Source organism: Gadus morhua, chromosome 5 (assembly GCF_902167405.1).
Source record: "Gadus morhua chromosome 5, gadMor3.0, whole genome shotgun sequence".
Lineage (NCBI taxonomy): Eukaryota > Metazoa > Chordata > Actinopteri > Gadiformes > Gadidae > Gadus > Gadus morhua.
The window spans coordinates 22,642,376-22,658,129 of record NC_044052.1 but is presented as its reverse complement, the minus strand read 5'-3'; the positions used below and the strand labels follow the sequence as shown (position 1 = coordinate 22,658,129).

Sequence of the window (15,754 nt, the reverse complement as noted above, 5' to 3'; positions counted from 1 at the left end):
CTAAAAGTCATTTATAACAAAATTGGCCTGGTTTGTGATCTGATTCCTATTGCTACTCAGCAATCAAGGTTATTATTGTAATGACCAATTAGATTTTGGGATGACAGGGGCGGCCAAATCACCTGATACACAGGTGTACTAAAATATGTTTTACTCATGCAGAGACATTCTAAAGGGAATTGACTTCCGTAAGCATGCCGTATTTACAGATGATTTATAGATGATCGTTCACTAAATACACGAAGCGAGGACAAAAACAAACGAGACTTGCAAATCCTATCCTCGTAAAGGGGAGAAAAACAAAATCTGTATAAAAAAGACAGGAGAATCCAATCCAGTACTGTGTGATCGCGGTGTCCAGTTGACAGAATAATCATCTAGTTAGAGATTCGTTGTGACTTTCTCAAGGATGATGTCTGCATTCCACCGGCCCAGTAATTTTATATCAGGGACTTGGTTGATGAAATAAAATAGCCTACTTTCATGAAAAATCAGCCAATCAGAGATGGGAATAACTATCCAAATGAAGAAGGACGTCGCTCTATCAATCTCTCTGGAAAGTGGACTGTACCCTGCCTTGGGCCCGATCATTCTCAACCTTTTAGAGCAGTTTGTCGGAGACGAAGGAATCTAAGGAGATCTGGCTCCATCTACTGGTCATGACGGGTATCGTCAGTGAAATATAAAGTATGGACACAGTAAATAATGATGACACATGCAACCCTAACCCTAACCCTAACCCTAGCACCGCCGCGCTGCTCGGCATCGTGTCAGCCTCCGAAGGATGACCTCACCCGGGACCAGGAGAGGGGGTATCATGACCCTACGCCACTTCAGTGGGAGTTTCAGTCCGTCTGTGCACGGCACCTTTTCAGCGGTGCGCCTTCAGCCAGAGGGGGCGCCAATATGCCAATTTCCCACACAATGTTATGGTACTTCATAGAAAACCGTGCCTAAAATGCCCCCTGCCTGGTCTGACCGGGAACCAGGAGCGGAGCAGGTCTGAGCGGGTTTACTGCGTCACTCGGTTACTTTCTCTTTCAGTTTTGCCGGTTCATTCTACGGCTCCCAGAACAGTCGGCTCTCACTGTGTTGATAACGCCCCCCGCCCCGCAGCGCTACGGACACACCCACACCTCGAGCACATCACCGGAGATACTGAGTTCTATTTCATTACTTAATAACCTTGACTTGTGTTGTTTGTTGCTCACATGTTTTTGATCTTTACATAGTTTTGAGTCCCGCCGGTTCAGAACTTCAGGAGACCAGACGACCATCCTCCACACTCAGCATGGGGGCGTTGGGACTGCTGCTGCTGTTGGGGCTCCTCTCCGGGGGGTCTGCAGGTAGGACCCTTCAGAGCGTCTCGGTCCGAACTATATATAGACCCGGAACTAGAACTATAGTGGTACCGAAGCAGTGCTTAGTTTCGCTGTCTTTACTGTTGATATGAAACTGCGTTTGTGTACAAACTCGAACAACTAATCCACAGGATGATTAATCATTCACTTGTTCCGATATTTAAACCGAATTTTCAGAAACCAGTTTGTGTTTTGTTTCGACTCCGTTTCATTTTGGGTGAAGGAGGAAAAGTTCCTTTTTTGAAAAGGAAAGTTAGTCTGAGTCTAAACCGGATGATGATGTTGGGTTGTTGGGAGAGAGAGAGAGAGAGAGAGAGAGCGAGAGAGAGAGAGAGAGAGAGAGAGAGAGAGAGAGAGAGAGAGAGAGAGAGAGAGAGAGAGAGAGAGAGAGAGAGAGAGAGAGAGAGAGAGAGAGAGAGAGAGAGAGAGAGAGAGAGAGAGGGCACCGCACAATAAGTAGTAATAATAAAAAATATAAAAAGTTTTAAAAATTGAGATAAGGACAAATTATCTCAATTTTGTTGTGCATTGCATTTTAGAGAGCACCACAGTAGATAGTGATTAAAATTTAAAATGTAAAAATATATATACATATTAAATTAAATTGAATTCAACAGTGCAACCATACTGTATAACCACATGTAGCAGCGTTATTGCACGTAGGAAGTGGGGGTAGGGTGGTGAGTATATATTTAAATAAATAAATTAAATAAATAAATGAAATACAATATTGCACATTGTATTTTTTCAGATGTTCTCTGTTAATGCCATCAGTCGCACTGTTGCAGGGAAGAAGCTATTGAAGAATCTTGTTGTGTGTGTGATGACACTGTCTGCTCTACTGTGTCTGAGTCTGTATTTACAATGTTTGTTATTGAGTAGAGGTTTTTACAACACAGATAGCTAGGTTAACCCATTCCCCCTATACAACACAGATAGCTAGGTTAACCCATTCCCCCTATACAACACAGATAGCTAGGTTAACCCATTCCCCCTATACAATACAGATAGCTAGGTTAACCCATTCCCCCTATACAATACAGATAGCTAGGTTAACCCATTCCCCCTATACCACACAGATAGCTAGGTTAACCCATTCCCCCTATACAACACAGATAGCTAGGTTAACCCATTCCCCCTATACAACACAGATAGCTAGGTTAACCCATTCCCCCTATACCACACAGATAGCTAGGTTAACCCATTCCCACTATACAACACAGATAGCTAGGTTAACCCATTCCCCCTATACAACACAGATAGCTAGGTTAACCCTTTCCCCCTATACAACACAGACAGCTAGGTTAACCCATTCCCCCTATACAACACAGATAGCTAGGTTAACCCATTCCCCCTATACAAGACAGATAGCTGGGTTAACCCATTCCCCCTATACAACACAGATAGCTAGGTTAACCCATTCCCCCTGTATAGAACACAGATAGCTAGGTTAACCCATTCCTAGTTGAGTGGAGGATTCAAATTAAGCTTAGACAAAGCGTTTCACTGTAACCTGGAGAGATGTCAATACAGTTAAAAGAAATCCTCCATAAATGTTCTGTAGACAGGGGGCGGAACCACATACTGGGGGGGGGGGGGAGCGGGCCACATGCTGGGGGGGGGAGGGGGCGTAGCCACAAGCTGGGGGGGAGGGGGTTGAGCCACACGTTGGGGGGGGTGGTCTGTCTGTCTGTCTGTCTCAAGTGATGTACAGCATTAATCCGTCTGTCTGTCTGTCTGTCTGTCTGTCTGTCTGTCTGTCTGTCTGTCTGTCTGTCTGTCCACAGTGATTCACTCTCTGAGGTATTTCGACATGGCGTCGTCTGGCCTCTCATCCTTCCCAGAGTATGTTGCTGCTGGGATGGTGGATGAGGTTCAGTTTGTTCACTATGACAGCGTCAGTAAGAGAGCTGTACCCAAACAGGCCTGGATGGACCAGGTCACCACAGAGGACCCAGACTACTGGGACGGGCAGACTGCAGGATATCAGGTTTACCAGCAGGTCTTCAAGGGCAACGTAGAGACGGCTAAGAAGCGCTTCAACCAGACGGGAGGTATGTTCATGCATTATATATGTACACACACACACACACACACACACACACACACACACACACACACACACACACACACACACACACACACACACACACATACACACACACACACTGACCACAGGGGGCATCCCATAATACCTCTAGAGCAGCACCCAGACAGACAGACCGTTAACCTCTCTCTCTCTCTCTCTCTCTCTCTCTCTCTCTCTCTCTCTCTCTCTCTCTCTCTCAGGTGGCCACGTGTTTCAGGTGATGTCTGGCTGTGAGTGGGATGATGAGGATGATACTACTGATGGTCATCAGCAGTATGCCTACGATGGAGAGGACTTCATAGCGTTTGACCTGAAGACCCTGACCTGGGTCGCTCCAGTACGTCAGGCTGTCCCCACCAAACTGAGATGGGATCAGGATAGAGCTGTGAAGCAATACAGGAAGAACTACTACACCAAGGAGTGTGTTGATTGGCTAAAGAAGTACCTGGCCTATGGGAAGAGCACTCTGCAGAGAACAGGTAGAGTCACATGACCTGGTGGGCGTGACCGACTCATGTCTGGTGGATTAACTGATACACTACAGCAGTAGTGAACCCCCCCCCCCCCCCTCCCCGTGGGTCGGCTGTATCCATTACCAACCCCACTCACACTCGGGCTATGCTGCCTGAATACATTTTATTTTTATTTTTATCTGCTATAAGCAATAGGAGGCTGGTTGGATAAGAAAGAAACACGCCAACATCAGCATTGGTTGTAATGTAGTTTTCTTTTTATCAAAAGGAACATTAAATGTAAGCTACAAGACGCGTAATTTTATAATGGACAAAAATCATGTGCACTTTACGTGAATAACATATTCACATCACCTGAATAATCAAGTGAGTAACAGTTAACTATCAGACCAATCGCTAAACACATCACCAGACTTAGCCATTAATAAAGCTATATTGTAAGACGCCAACATCCCGCTTTCACTTTGATTGACGTTCCGGGCGAACAGGATGTTGATTGTAGGACGCCTTGAACGGTGATCCCTCAGAGACTGGAGTAGGCCGGATCTTTGGATGCCTTGTCAGGAGGTTTTTTAAATAAATGTTCCTGTAACCGTGAGGGTTTCATGGCCTCATTAGAGAAAACGTGATCTCAGAGCAGGCACATAGGTAAACCACTGTTGATCGCTGAAGGAATACACCATCATTTATGCAATTTACATTTTACTGTCTGCCCTTTTTCTTGCTATCCGCCATGTTTCATTGTGTTGTGTTGGTTAATGAACTGTTAACCCGTGAACTTGGGTTATGTTTATCATCGTTACTATAGAGTCATGACGATAGCTGATGTAACGGGAGTCCGGGCGTTTGCAGAAACCAAACCGCACTGTATGATCACTGTTCCACTGAGCACAGAGAGTGAAGAGTAGCTGAGACGGTAGAGGGGTTAGAAACCCATCAATGAAAATAGGCTTTTTATTTGAGGTACCCTATTTTTGCACCAAAAAGATTTGAAAACCATGAAAGTTTAAAATCAAAAAGATCTCTCTCTCTCTCTCTCTCCCTCTCTCTATCTCCCCCTCCCTCTCTCTCTCTCTCTCTCTCTCTCCCCCCCCCCCCCCTCTCTCTCTCCCCCCCCCCCCCCCCCCCTCTCTCTCCAGAGCGTCCGCGGGTGTCTCTGCTCCAGAGGAGCCCCTCCTCCCCAGTGGTGTGCCATGCTACAGGCTTCTTCCCTGACAGGGTGGTGGTGTTCTGGAGGAGAGACGGCCAGGAGCTCCATGAGCAGGTGGACCCCGGGGAGGTCCTCCCCAACCACGACGGGACCTTCCAGGTCAGCGTGGACCTGGACCTCACGGCCGTCCCACAGGAGGACTGGGGGAGGTACGAGTGTGTGGTCCAGCGGAAAGGCTTCGAGGACATCCCCACCCCCCTGGACCCCGCCCTCATCAGGACCAACTGGGGGAAGACTGGGAGGGACGGAGGTAGGGAACACACCTCACCTCACCTCCACCTCACCTTACCTCCACCTCCACCTCCACCTCACCTCCACCTCACCTCCACCTCCACCTCCTTGGGGCCCTCCTCCTGATCTCCTGCTCTCTCTTCCCCTGAAGGGCTCCCGGGGTCCTTCCTCGTCGCTGGCTCTGTGGCGGGGGCCCTCCTCCTGGTTGGAGCTCTGGTCCTGGCGGGAGTCTGTTGGTACTGGAAGAGGAACGGTGAGTGAGCTGACCCCTGACCCCCAGCTGCCCCTACTTCCTGCCCCCTCGCTGCGTCCCTTCCTGGACTCCGATTGGTCGTCGTGATACTCTAGCGGTCTGGTGGTAGAAACCTCTCCATCACTGGAGGAAGAACCTCCTCTAAGGTCCAGGCCCCAGTGATGTTGAGGCATTAAGAATATGAAAGTAGACAACATGAGGATGTTCACCACTGTCACACACTGATCATTCTCCTGATCCTTAGATTCAGCCAAACGTCCAGCAGCTGGTGAGTAACGTGTGTTTTTACTGCAGTTCTGCTTTCATGATTAACAATACTACCAACACAGATACCATGGTGACTGGTCTATGGACTATACAGCTCTGTAGATCTAGATACACCTAGCTCTGTAGATCTAGATACACCTAGCTCTGTAGATCTAGATACACCTAGCTCTGTAGATCTAGATACACTTAGCTCTGTAGATCTAGATACACCTAGCTCTGTAGATCTATATACACCTAGCTCTGTGGATCTAGATACACCTAGCTCTGTGGATCTAGATACACCTAGCTCTGTAGATCTAGATACATCTAGCTCTGTAGATCTAGATACACCTAGCTCTGTAGATCTAGATACACCTAGCTCTATAGATCTAGATACATCTAGCTCTGTAGATCCGTTCAGCTCCTCACCGTCTGCTTCTTGCCAGGTTCTGACACCAGCTCTGAGATCCCTGAGGGACAGAAACGTCTTCTGGCCCCGACCCCTGACCCCAAGGTCAGTATTCTGTGACATCATAACTCTTTGGAGGATGGGTGGGAGGGCACTAATATCTTCACAGTACATTACTGCAGTACTTCATGAGAGGAATATATATAGTACTTCATCCCAGTAATATAAATAGTACTTCATCACAGTAATATATTTAAGCAATAGATCCCGCCAGGCTGTGGTATGTGCTCATTATACCACTGTTAAGGGGCGTTGTCCGGCCCCGACGCGCAGCGGAGGGCCGGCGACCCCCTTCACAGTGGTATAATGAGCACATACCACTGACTGAAGTGATCTATTGCTTTTATACAACGGTTACTGTTATGGCGAAACAAAAGTCATAGACACACTACATTTACATTAAGCCGTTTTATTAAAGAATACAAAAAAGTAGTCCCTCCTGGCTGCCGCTATGCATCGACGGTCGCTATGCAACACACTTTAGCGTCCCTCCGAGAGAATGCTCCGATAGAGCGGTTCGCCGGCAATTTATCCTATGGAGCAGTTCACTCGCCATGTGCCTAAGCTTTCGTTAGTCTCTCCATCGCCTTGCTCACTCCCGGAGTAACAACATTTACACGCTCTCCATCATCCAACATATGTTTTTCTTTGTAACTGTTTCTACTTCCAGGCGCGGAGTGATGTGCAAACTTTCACAAAATGATCGGGCGTCATAGCAGTTATGTATACGCTCATTATACAACAGTTGGGAACCAATCAGATCGCTGGATTTAGGTCCCCCGTTGTATAATTTGTACTTTATCACAGTGACAGTAATATTATAACAGTATTCATCAGTGATAGTACATTTATAACAGTATTCATCAGTGATAGTGATATTGTAATAGTATTAGTTTTCACAACTTGGTCAATTTTTAACCCTAAATAGATTCATCGATTTGAAATATGATTGTTATGTACCGGGTGTTTGTGTGTGGGGACCCTGTTTATATGCTAGAGGCTAGCTGCCTCTTATGTGGTTTACTCACATGAGGTAGAAGCTAAACGCTAACAATAATGCTTATAATGCTTCAACCATCTCTTTAACCTCATGCTGTCTACACAAACGATCTGCCATATGAAAGAGGCTCCAAGGAGTCCCACGGTACAAGCCCTATCATGTGGTGGGCTCATGAGGAGGTAGTGAGCAGTGAGGTGCTGATAGATGGTTGGAGCTGACCGGTGCTCCCTTGGTGTTTAGAGCTGAATGATGAAGAGGCTTCTCGTTGGAGGATTGATCATCATTCATAATCCTGACCATCAGGTGTGGGGCTCAGATCGCCTCAGACTCAACGACAACACTCTGACTCCCTTTGATCTGGAAAACAACAATTAATCCCCAAGAAAGCTTAAATAAAGGAAATCATTGTCTACTCTTATTACAGTATAACTAAGTGATTATTACCAACTAAAATCACTGTCATATTCCATTAAATTGTGCATTTGATAATTTGTTGAGTAATTGGTTGACTCGCCAATCTGTAACTGATGCTTTGAAACCATGGCAACATGATCTCCCTCATGAGCGGCCATTTTAGTTAGGATGCGGTTGCTCACCGCATAACGTTTGTTTAACGTGTGGGTTTATAATGTTTAAGATGTTTAATATGATATTATTAGGATTATAAAGGGGCCGTAATCCAGACCGTTGATTCAGATTGTCCTTGGCCCTAATTAGTCCTTCTTTAATACTATATATATATATAAAAAATAATCATTATCACATCAGTCTATTTGGAAAATATTTTAGAGTTGCTGGAATACACTGGTCTTGTGGGATTTATAATTAACATATTACAAGTTGTTTTTTTCTTTTTGCTGTCAATAAAGTTTCCAACTCCCAATTCCAGTCTGCTTATTTCATGTTGTGGTAGACTCTAACTTTTCAGGGTTTCATTTTCAGGCTTAACGGAATCTTCTCCACTTTATCCAAGACTGTGTTTTATGTCACACCACCTCTCTGTGGTCATGTGATGCTACAGACCTCTCTGTGGTCATGTGACGCTACAGACCTCTCTGTGGTCATGTGATGCTACAGACCTCTCTGTGGTCATGTGATGCTACAGACCTCTCTGTGGTCATGTGATGCTGCAGACCTCTCTGTGGTCATGTGATGCTGCAGACCTCTCTGTGGTCATGTGATGCTGCAGACCTCTCTGTGGTCATGTGATGCTACAGACCTCTCTGTGGTCATGTGATGCTGCAGACAGACCTTTCTCTAAGTTCTCAGCTGCGTCAGAACATACGAGTTTCTATCGTACCTCCCTTAATGCTGATTGGTCCTATCGTACCTCCCTGAGTGCTGATTGGTCCTATCGTACCTCCCTTAATGCTGATTGGTCCTATCGTACCCCCCTCAGTAGCGTGCGGTGACCCTAAATTTCAGTAGGGCAGAAATGACCACAACCACAATTTGTTTTTGTAATTTGTATTATTATATGCATACATAATATATTGCATTATACATCATTATATATACACAGTATACATATACTTTGTTGAGAGGTTAGGTTTATTATTAAAGGTTGTTAGGTTATAGGTTAATCCTTACGATTAAATTGACAAGTAGATACTCTAATTGATTTTAAACTAATATGAAATTGAATTAAAAAATACTGAAATTAATAATACAGAAATATAATATAAAGTTATAAAAACTTAGAAGCAATGTGATACATATACATTCACAACAACATTTATTAACTGGCGGGAGATTCCAGAGATACGAGAGCCTCACTGCCCACGGTGTCCATGGTTACGCACAAACTTCACCTCTTAAATCGTCCCAGTGTATGTATGTGTGTGTATGTGTGTGTGTGTTTTGTCTGTCAGCATGAAACATCTGATATCAGGACGCAGTAGAGCAGGAGAGTCTCTCTGACTTTCACTTTCCTTTGACTCCTCTGGCACAAAACAAACATACTGCACACACACAAACTCTCTCTCTCTCTCTCTCTCTCTCTCTCTCTCTCTCTCTCTCTCTCTCGCACACGCACACACACACACACACACAAACTCTCTCTCTCTCACTCACTCACTCACTCACTCACTCACTCACTCACTCACTCACTCACACACACACAGACTCAATAGATCATGTTGTTACTTCATGGAGGAGTGCGTGTGTGGTGCGTTTGTGTCTGGAAAAAAACTGTTGTGTTTAGAAAATCTAAGTGTTGTGCGTGTTGTGTATATTTAACCTTCATAGTAGGGTGATGTTTATGAATTGCAGAAAGAGATCTAAGCTATGTGGCCAGAGCCCGAGGATGTCGTCCAGGAACCGACAGTTCACCTGTGGAAGCAATGTGCAAGAACCACGCCATGTAGACGTTCTCATAGCTGGGGGGGGAACTTCTTGCCCGTCGCCGTCCCGTGTGTCTGGAGGTAATGCTTGTTGTTATAAAGGAAGTCCTTCCTGCAGGTTGGTGGTCAGTGACTCCAACAGGTGGCTGGGGGGCCTGTCGGGGTCGGGGTACCAGAGGAGTGCAGAGCGGACAGCCCGCGGGCCAGATCCATGTCCATGTTGGTGTACAATGAACCTAGATCAACTGTGAATAAAAACGCTTGTGTGGAAACCGGTGTGTTATTCAGTGTTTGGATGGAGTGGGAGGTATCTCTGATGCAGCCGGGGTGTTTCCGGGAGATGGGGTTGAGGTGGTGTTCTATAAGATGGAGGACGGTGGATAGGTTCAGGGTATTAGATTCCTGGGGACGGGGGGGGGCCCTGTTGGGGCTTAGCCCCCGCCCCTAGTTGAACTGATCCAGCCGCTGTTGTAGTGTCAGACCCGTCGCTATGGGCGGGCCATAGGGGGCTGGGCCCGCCCCCCACAATGCTTGTGCCCCCCCACTAGAGGCAAAGAGACTAAAAAAAAATAAAAAATAATGATAATAATATTTTATATTATTAACGCTCCGTTTACTTGCATGGGCCCTTCACAACTTCCGGCGGTGAATTACATATGATAATTCACCGTTGCCAAGAATAATTGACCGCTGTCGAGGTAAACAAAGGCTTTTTTGCCTCTAATGGCGTCTTTTTGGTATCACTCCACAAGTAGTCCGATAACTTGTCAAACCCAGCGTCTTCGGTTGCAAAGCGACATCAACGTCTTTGGCGGACTATTAAATCTGCTGGCTACGTAGGCCTACGACGTCAATGTAGCCGCTAACAGTTACCGCGCATTATTGAAAAGTGAAGCTGGATGAGTTTTCACTAGCTTATTTTCAGTGGCGAAGCTAGACCTTTTTTGGGTGGGCTCAAGCCCACCCAAAACTTGCCTTAGACCACCCTATCATTTCGTCCTCAAATCTAATATTCTACCTTTTTTTTTTTACACAAGCAATGAGAGAATATAGGCTGTACACTAATGAACAGGCACAAATGGGCTAGTAAAATCATGTGGTCGATAGGGTTTAAATGTGGTCCATAGTGTTTAAATGTGGTCCATAGTGTTTAAATGTGGGCGATAGTGTTTAAATGTGGTTGATAGGGTTTACGTGTGGTCCATAGTGTTTAAATGTGGGTGATAGAGTTTAAATGTGGTCGATATTGTTTAAATGTGATCGATAGTGTTAAATGTTCTTTTCCCTCACTCTCCACCTCATCCCTAACTCTCCACCTCAAGCTGGTGTGTAGTGAGCGTTCTGGCACCGATTGGCTGCCGTGCATCACCCAAGTGGGTGCTACATATTGGTGGTGGTTAGTGAGGTCCCCCCTTCACTTTAGGCGTCTTTGAGTGTTATTAATTATTATTATTCTTCATGTTTAACCTCTGTTTTCCTTTTATTCCTAGTCTGTTTTACATAGTTTTGAATGATGACTATATGCTCTGTAAGGTGACCTTGGGTGTCTTGAAAGGCACCTCTAAATTCAATGTATTATTATTATTATTATTATTAAAATCGAGCGCAACCTTCCTGCAGGAATCTCTAACCTCTGATTGGTGGGTGGGCGTCTCCTGTTTGACAAAACCAAAAACGCAGCACGAACAAACTTAACATAGTTTCAGCTGTTTTGTCTGTCAAAAAGGCTTGTTAGTCTTTATCAGAAAATCCACGATTTCCAGCTGTGTTATAACATGACCAGCTAATAATAATAATAATAATAATAATCATTTTAAAGCCTTGACATAATCTGTCAGATGACTATTAAATGACAGTTGACCACAAGGCGATTCTATCTACGTCTCCTCTTGAATTGCTTCATGTTTTAGTCGAAAGGGGCTTGTAATGCTGCGTAGCATGATAAGGTGCAAGGAGCAGAAAAAGTTGACATGGGTGCTAATTTTCAGTTGAAAACCGCTGGCATTATTTTATCAGCTGAGGGCGTATTCATTGCCATAACAACGTGAGCTAATCAACAAGTACCACATGTTCGAATACTATGAGACTCATGAAAACGCCCTCAGCTTATAAAAGGTGCTGGGGGGGGGATCAGCACGAGCGGCAGACGGGACTGTGTCTTATTTATTTTAATAAGTTACTTATTTTATTTTAAATAAACATAATAAGAAGGGCCAAGTTTTACAAGAATTTTGATCATACAAAGTCATGACAGAGGGACTTGCTGTCTTTATGCATGCTTGAAAGATGAACATATATTACTTTTTTTTTTAAAGGGAATAAGCTGATGAAGCTGACTGTTTAAAAATATTTTTAATTAAATGCAAACCCCAGTGAATCATATGCTCTTGTTTCTCTGTTTTGAGATTCACACAGACTTAGCAGTGTTGTTTAAATGTTACCAATTGAGTTAATAAACTGAACTTCGAAATAGTTTTAAGTTTTTGCAGATGTTATCTCCGCTAATTTTATTAATCGAAATAAATAAATATTAGCAGGTTCTCGATAGTAGGCTATTTCAATTCAGGGAGGGCGCAAAAAAATATCTGTCTCCTAGGGTGGGAATGACAGAAAATAATTGAGAGCCACTGGTCTAGAACATGTTGTACTTGTTGATTAGCTCACGTTGTTATGGCAATGAAAACGCCCACAGCTGATAAAATAATGCCAGCGGTTTTGTGTTAACTGAAAATTAGCATTAGCATTTTGCATCAGACCCAGATTTTTTTGCATCAGAAGTTTTATAAAAATGTATGGGTCCCTGAAAGTGAGACAACGTAGTTTATTGCACCCGAAATAGTGCTATGTTTCTCATATCTTTAATCTCGTACATGTTGTACCAATGTGTTTAGGTAACTGTGTAAATAAAAACAAAAGGGGGAAATATGGTCAGTTTTGAGTGAAACTTACACAAAGGAGATTTAATATACCTCAAATTTGTTATTACAGTTCACATGCATGGATTATTCCTTCATCCAATTAGTATTTTTTCCTTTCATCACTTTAGTGATTCAGAACTGCATTATTTAGCTGACACTGCCAGCTTTTGGCTTAGACATACAACAGCATAGTAACTAATACAATAAAGGTTGTGGAATAAAAAAACACAGGACTTTATATACTTCATATATTCTTCATATATAATTGTGCCCCCCTATGCATTTCATATGCCCCCCTTAAGACTCAGGTCTGGCAACGGGTCTGAGTAGTGTGTGTGATGCAGTGTCTGCTGTCCACTGCATGTCGTTGTGAGTTGTGTTGTATTTTGTAGTGATGGACGCATTAAGTCGTGTTAATAGGCTCTGATGTGCTGCAGCTAAATGATGTGAGGGATGAACGATGGGGACCTAGATGGAGGCCTGCGGGTATTCTCCCACGGTTTAGCGGTGCGGGGCCTGGAGAGAGCCCGTAGCCCCCTCCAGCAGGTCGTCCCTCTGGTGGATGCCCAGAGAGAGCACCTCCATCAGGGTGTGTGACTTGGGGGGGGGGGGGGGGGGGGGGGTTCTATCTCAGACCTGTGTGATGTGTTGGTCATCGGCACCGGGATAACTCTCCATCTGGACGTCTATGTGTGTGTGGGGAGGGGCCCGACTCAGGGGGGGGTCACCAATGATCACTACGGGTGGGGGGGGGGGGGGTCAGTGAGTGGTAAGACGGCTCCTCACCCGAGGGGCTCTAGGGGGCTCCAGGGGGGGGCTCCTCATACGGTGGCTCGGGAGGGGGGGTCGGGTACGAGGAATGGTTTGGTGGGGGGCTGAGGCGGTGAGAGGTCAGGGTGAGGAGGGTGCGGGTCTGGGGGAGGGTGGGGGGGCCGGAACCGGTGCTCGTACCGGGTACGTGCCCCCCCCTGGCCGCCACGTCCAAAGCCCCCCCCCCCCAAACGGGAATCCTGGAGGGAGGAGGGGGTTAGAACAGTAAAATAATGACAGTTTAAAATGAGCAGGTTCTGCTGAAGCCAGCGGTCCGTGCTCTGCTGGACCCTGGGGGGGGGGCCTGATTAGGGCCTGCAGGTTAACGACCTGGGCCAGCCTGCTCACCTGTCTGCTCACTCCCCCTGGGGGGGGTTGGTGGTACTGCCGTGTGTCACCACGTTGCGGTGATGGACTGCTTGTGTGATTTTGAAACATGTTTTGGTGATGTGGGGGAGTGGAGGGAAATCTTACTGTGGGTGTGCGTGTGCTTGTGTAGTGTGTATGTGTGTGTCCAGGTCTGTGTCCATGTCTGTTGGGAAGGAGAGATCGAAATTGGACTCATGGAACATGGTGACCCCCTGGAGATATAAAAGCAAGGAACAGAGGAGAGAAAAAATAATAAAATGAAATTAAAAGTAGTTAATATAAATTAAGTGGGGGAGGAAGGGGTTAAGGAGATTAAAATTGAAAATAAAATAAAAAAGCAGGGGGAATCTGTGGAAGGGAGAGGCTGAGATTAGGCCCCGAGGCTGCGGTGTAGACCGGCCCCCCACAGGTAAGAGCAGGTCAGGGGGGGAGAGTCCGCTGGTAGATCCAGGTGGTCCTCTGGGGCTCGCTGTCCCCGAGGGTGGGGGCTCCGGCGGGAGACAATCTTGGACACCAATCCCTTTCTCCTCCACGTCGTGGTTCAGTCCACTTCAGATTGATGTGGACGTGGAAGAACCAGAGACGTCTGAGAACCCGACGCTGTCGTTTGAAAGTCATAATATGGTCTGGAGGCGCACACAGCTTTTGGCCTTGATTATTAATATTATATGATATAGATATCCATATATTATATGATATTATTTAGATATAGAGCTCCAGGACTCCCACCGGAGCTCCCGGAGTGTTATAGAATATTTACAGAACACTGCCAAAGGCTTTGTGTGCCTCAAACGACTGTGTGGTTTGTCGTTTGTTCTCCGACGTATCTGGTTCTTCCACTTCCACATCAATCTGAAGTAGACTGAGCTGCCGCTGCCGAGGCGGTGGCGCCTCGGCAGCGGGGCTCCGGGGGAGACGATCCCTTTCTCCTCCACGTCGCGGTTCATGCACTTGAGGGAGTCAAAGCCAAAGTTCCTTTCCCCCAATTCCTTCTCAACCAGGGCTGAGATAACCCCCACTACGAGTCTCATGGTGGAAAGACCAGAGACGTCAGAGAACCGACGGGTTACGCGCCACAACACCAACAGCAGAACGGTTATCCAAATAACAAAGAAGTGTACAACACGTGTTACAGTGTGTAATCACACACACACACACACACACACACACACACACACACACACACACACACACACACACACACACACACACACACACACACACACGTGGCGCTCGCACGGTCGTAGCTCATTGTCTCATTGGTGGGCTACATTCTCTGGGCGGTTAAGGCAGAGGAAGGGGAGGTAACTTGGCCCCTTCGGACAACATATGGGGCCACATTCTAAATCGGGGCGTCTGAGCTTTCATATTTCTAAGGCGGAGCAGAATACCTGGCGCTCTTTTCACATCTAACGCCATTCCTACTGGGGGACCATAGGCAGGCTAGGGGAACTCATATTAACGTTAGAAAACCTCAAAGTGAACCAGAAAGGTCTTCATGCCATCTCTTAGTGGGTTATATTCACAAATTTACAATACAATATTAACATTCTGTTTTATGTGCAAAAAGCAATGAAAATGAAGAGTGAATGAATGAAAAAATGATAGCTTGTTTCTTTTAAACAGTCCTTTGTCAGATTATCAGAGGGAGGAGTTCTAGAGTTTAAAGGCCACAGGCAGGAGTGACTTCCTGTGGCACTCAGTGGTGCATTTAGGAGCAATGAGTCTCACTGAAGGAGCTCCTCTGTTTGACCACAGCGTTGTGGAGAGGCTGAGAGCCATACTGCAGGATCGCCCGCAACTTCAACAGCATCCTCCTGTCAAATATAAAGAAACAGACACGAACCACAGAGATAGAGGAACGTCTATGGTACAGGTCTCTAGAGAAGAGGAGTGCTGAGTAGAACAGAATAGAATTAATCGAATGCAGACAGTAGAGTAGAGTAGCCCTTTGAGGCTGTGACTGTGATTAAGGGATCTACT

General features: G+C 45.8%; 2 protein-coding genes across 5 annotated transcripts in view; both read left to right on the top strand.

Annotated features, from left to right (window-relative positions):
• Positions 1 to 10,084, top strand: part of LOC115544474 (class I histocompatibility antigen, F10 alpha chain-like) — a 126,880-nt gene extending 116,796 nt beyond the window's left edge. Inside the window, exons 2-9 of one of the 4 annotated variants that reach the window (XM_030357460.1) lie at positions 1,262 to 1,346; positions 3,149 to 3,415; positions 3,651 to 3,929; positions 5,063 to 5,383; positions 5,516 to 5,617; positions 5,862 to 5,885; positions 6,310 to 6,377; positions 7,457 to 7,522. In XM_030357460.1, coding sequence (XP_030213320.1) covers positions 1,292 to 1,346; positions 3,149 to 3,415; positions 3,651 to 3,929; positions 5,063 to 5,383; positions 5,516 to 5,617; positions 5,862 to 5,885; positions 6,310 to 6,377; positions 7,457 to 7,507 — 1,167 coding nt within the window. In that variant the 5' untranslated portion in view covers positions 1,262 to 1,291 and the 3' untranslated portion in view covers positions 7,508 to 7,522. Of the gene's footprint in view, positions 1 to 1,183; positions 1,347 to 3,148; positions 3,416 to 3,650; positions 3,930 to 5,062; positions 5,384 to 5,515; positions 5,618 to 5,861; positions 5,886 to 6,309; positions 6,378 to 7,456; positions 7,523 to 7,572; positions 7,693 to 9,603 lie in introns of those variants that run through there. The other 3 variants (XM_030357459.1, XM_030357461.1, XM_030357462.1) reach the window with 3 other exon arrangements.
• The window catches only part of LOC115544457 (uncharacterized), a 993,561-nt gene that overhangs the window by 927,333 nt on the left and 50,474 nt on the right, over positions 1 to 15,754 (top strand). The window lies entirely within an intron of this gene.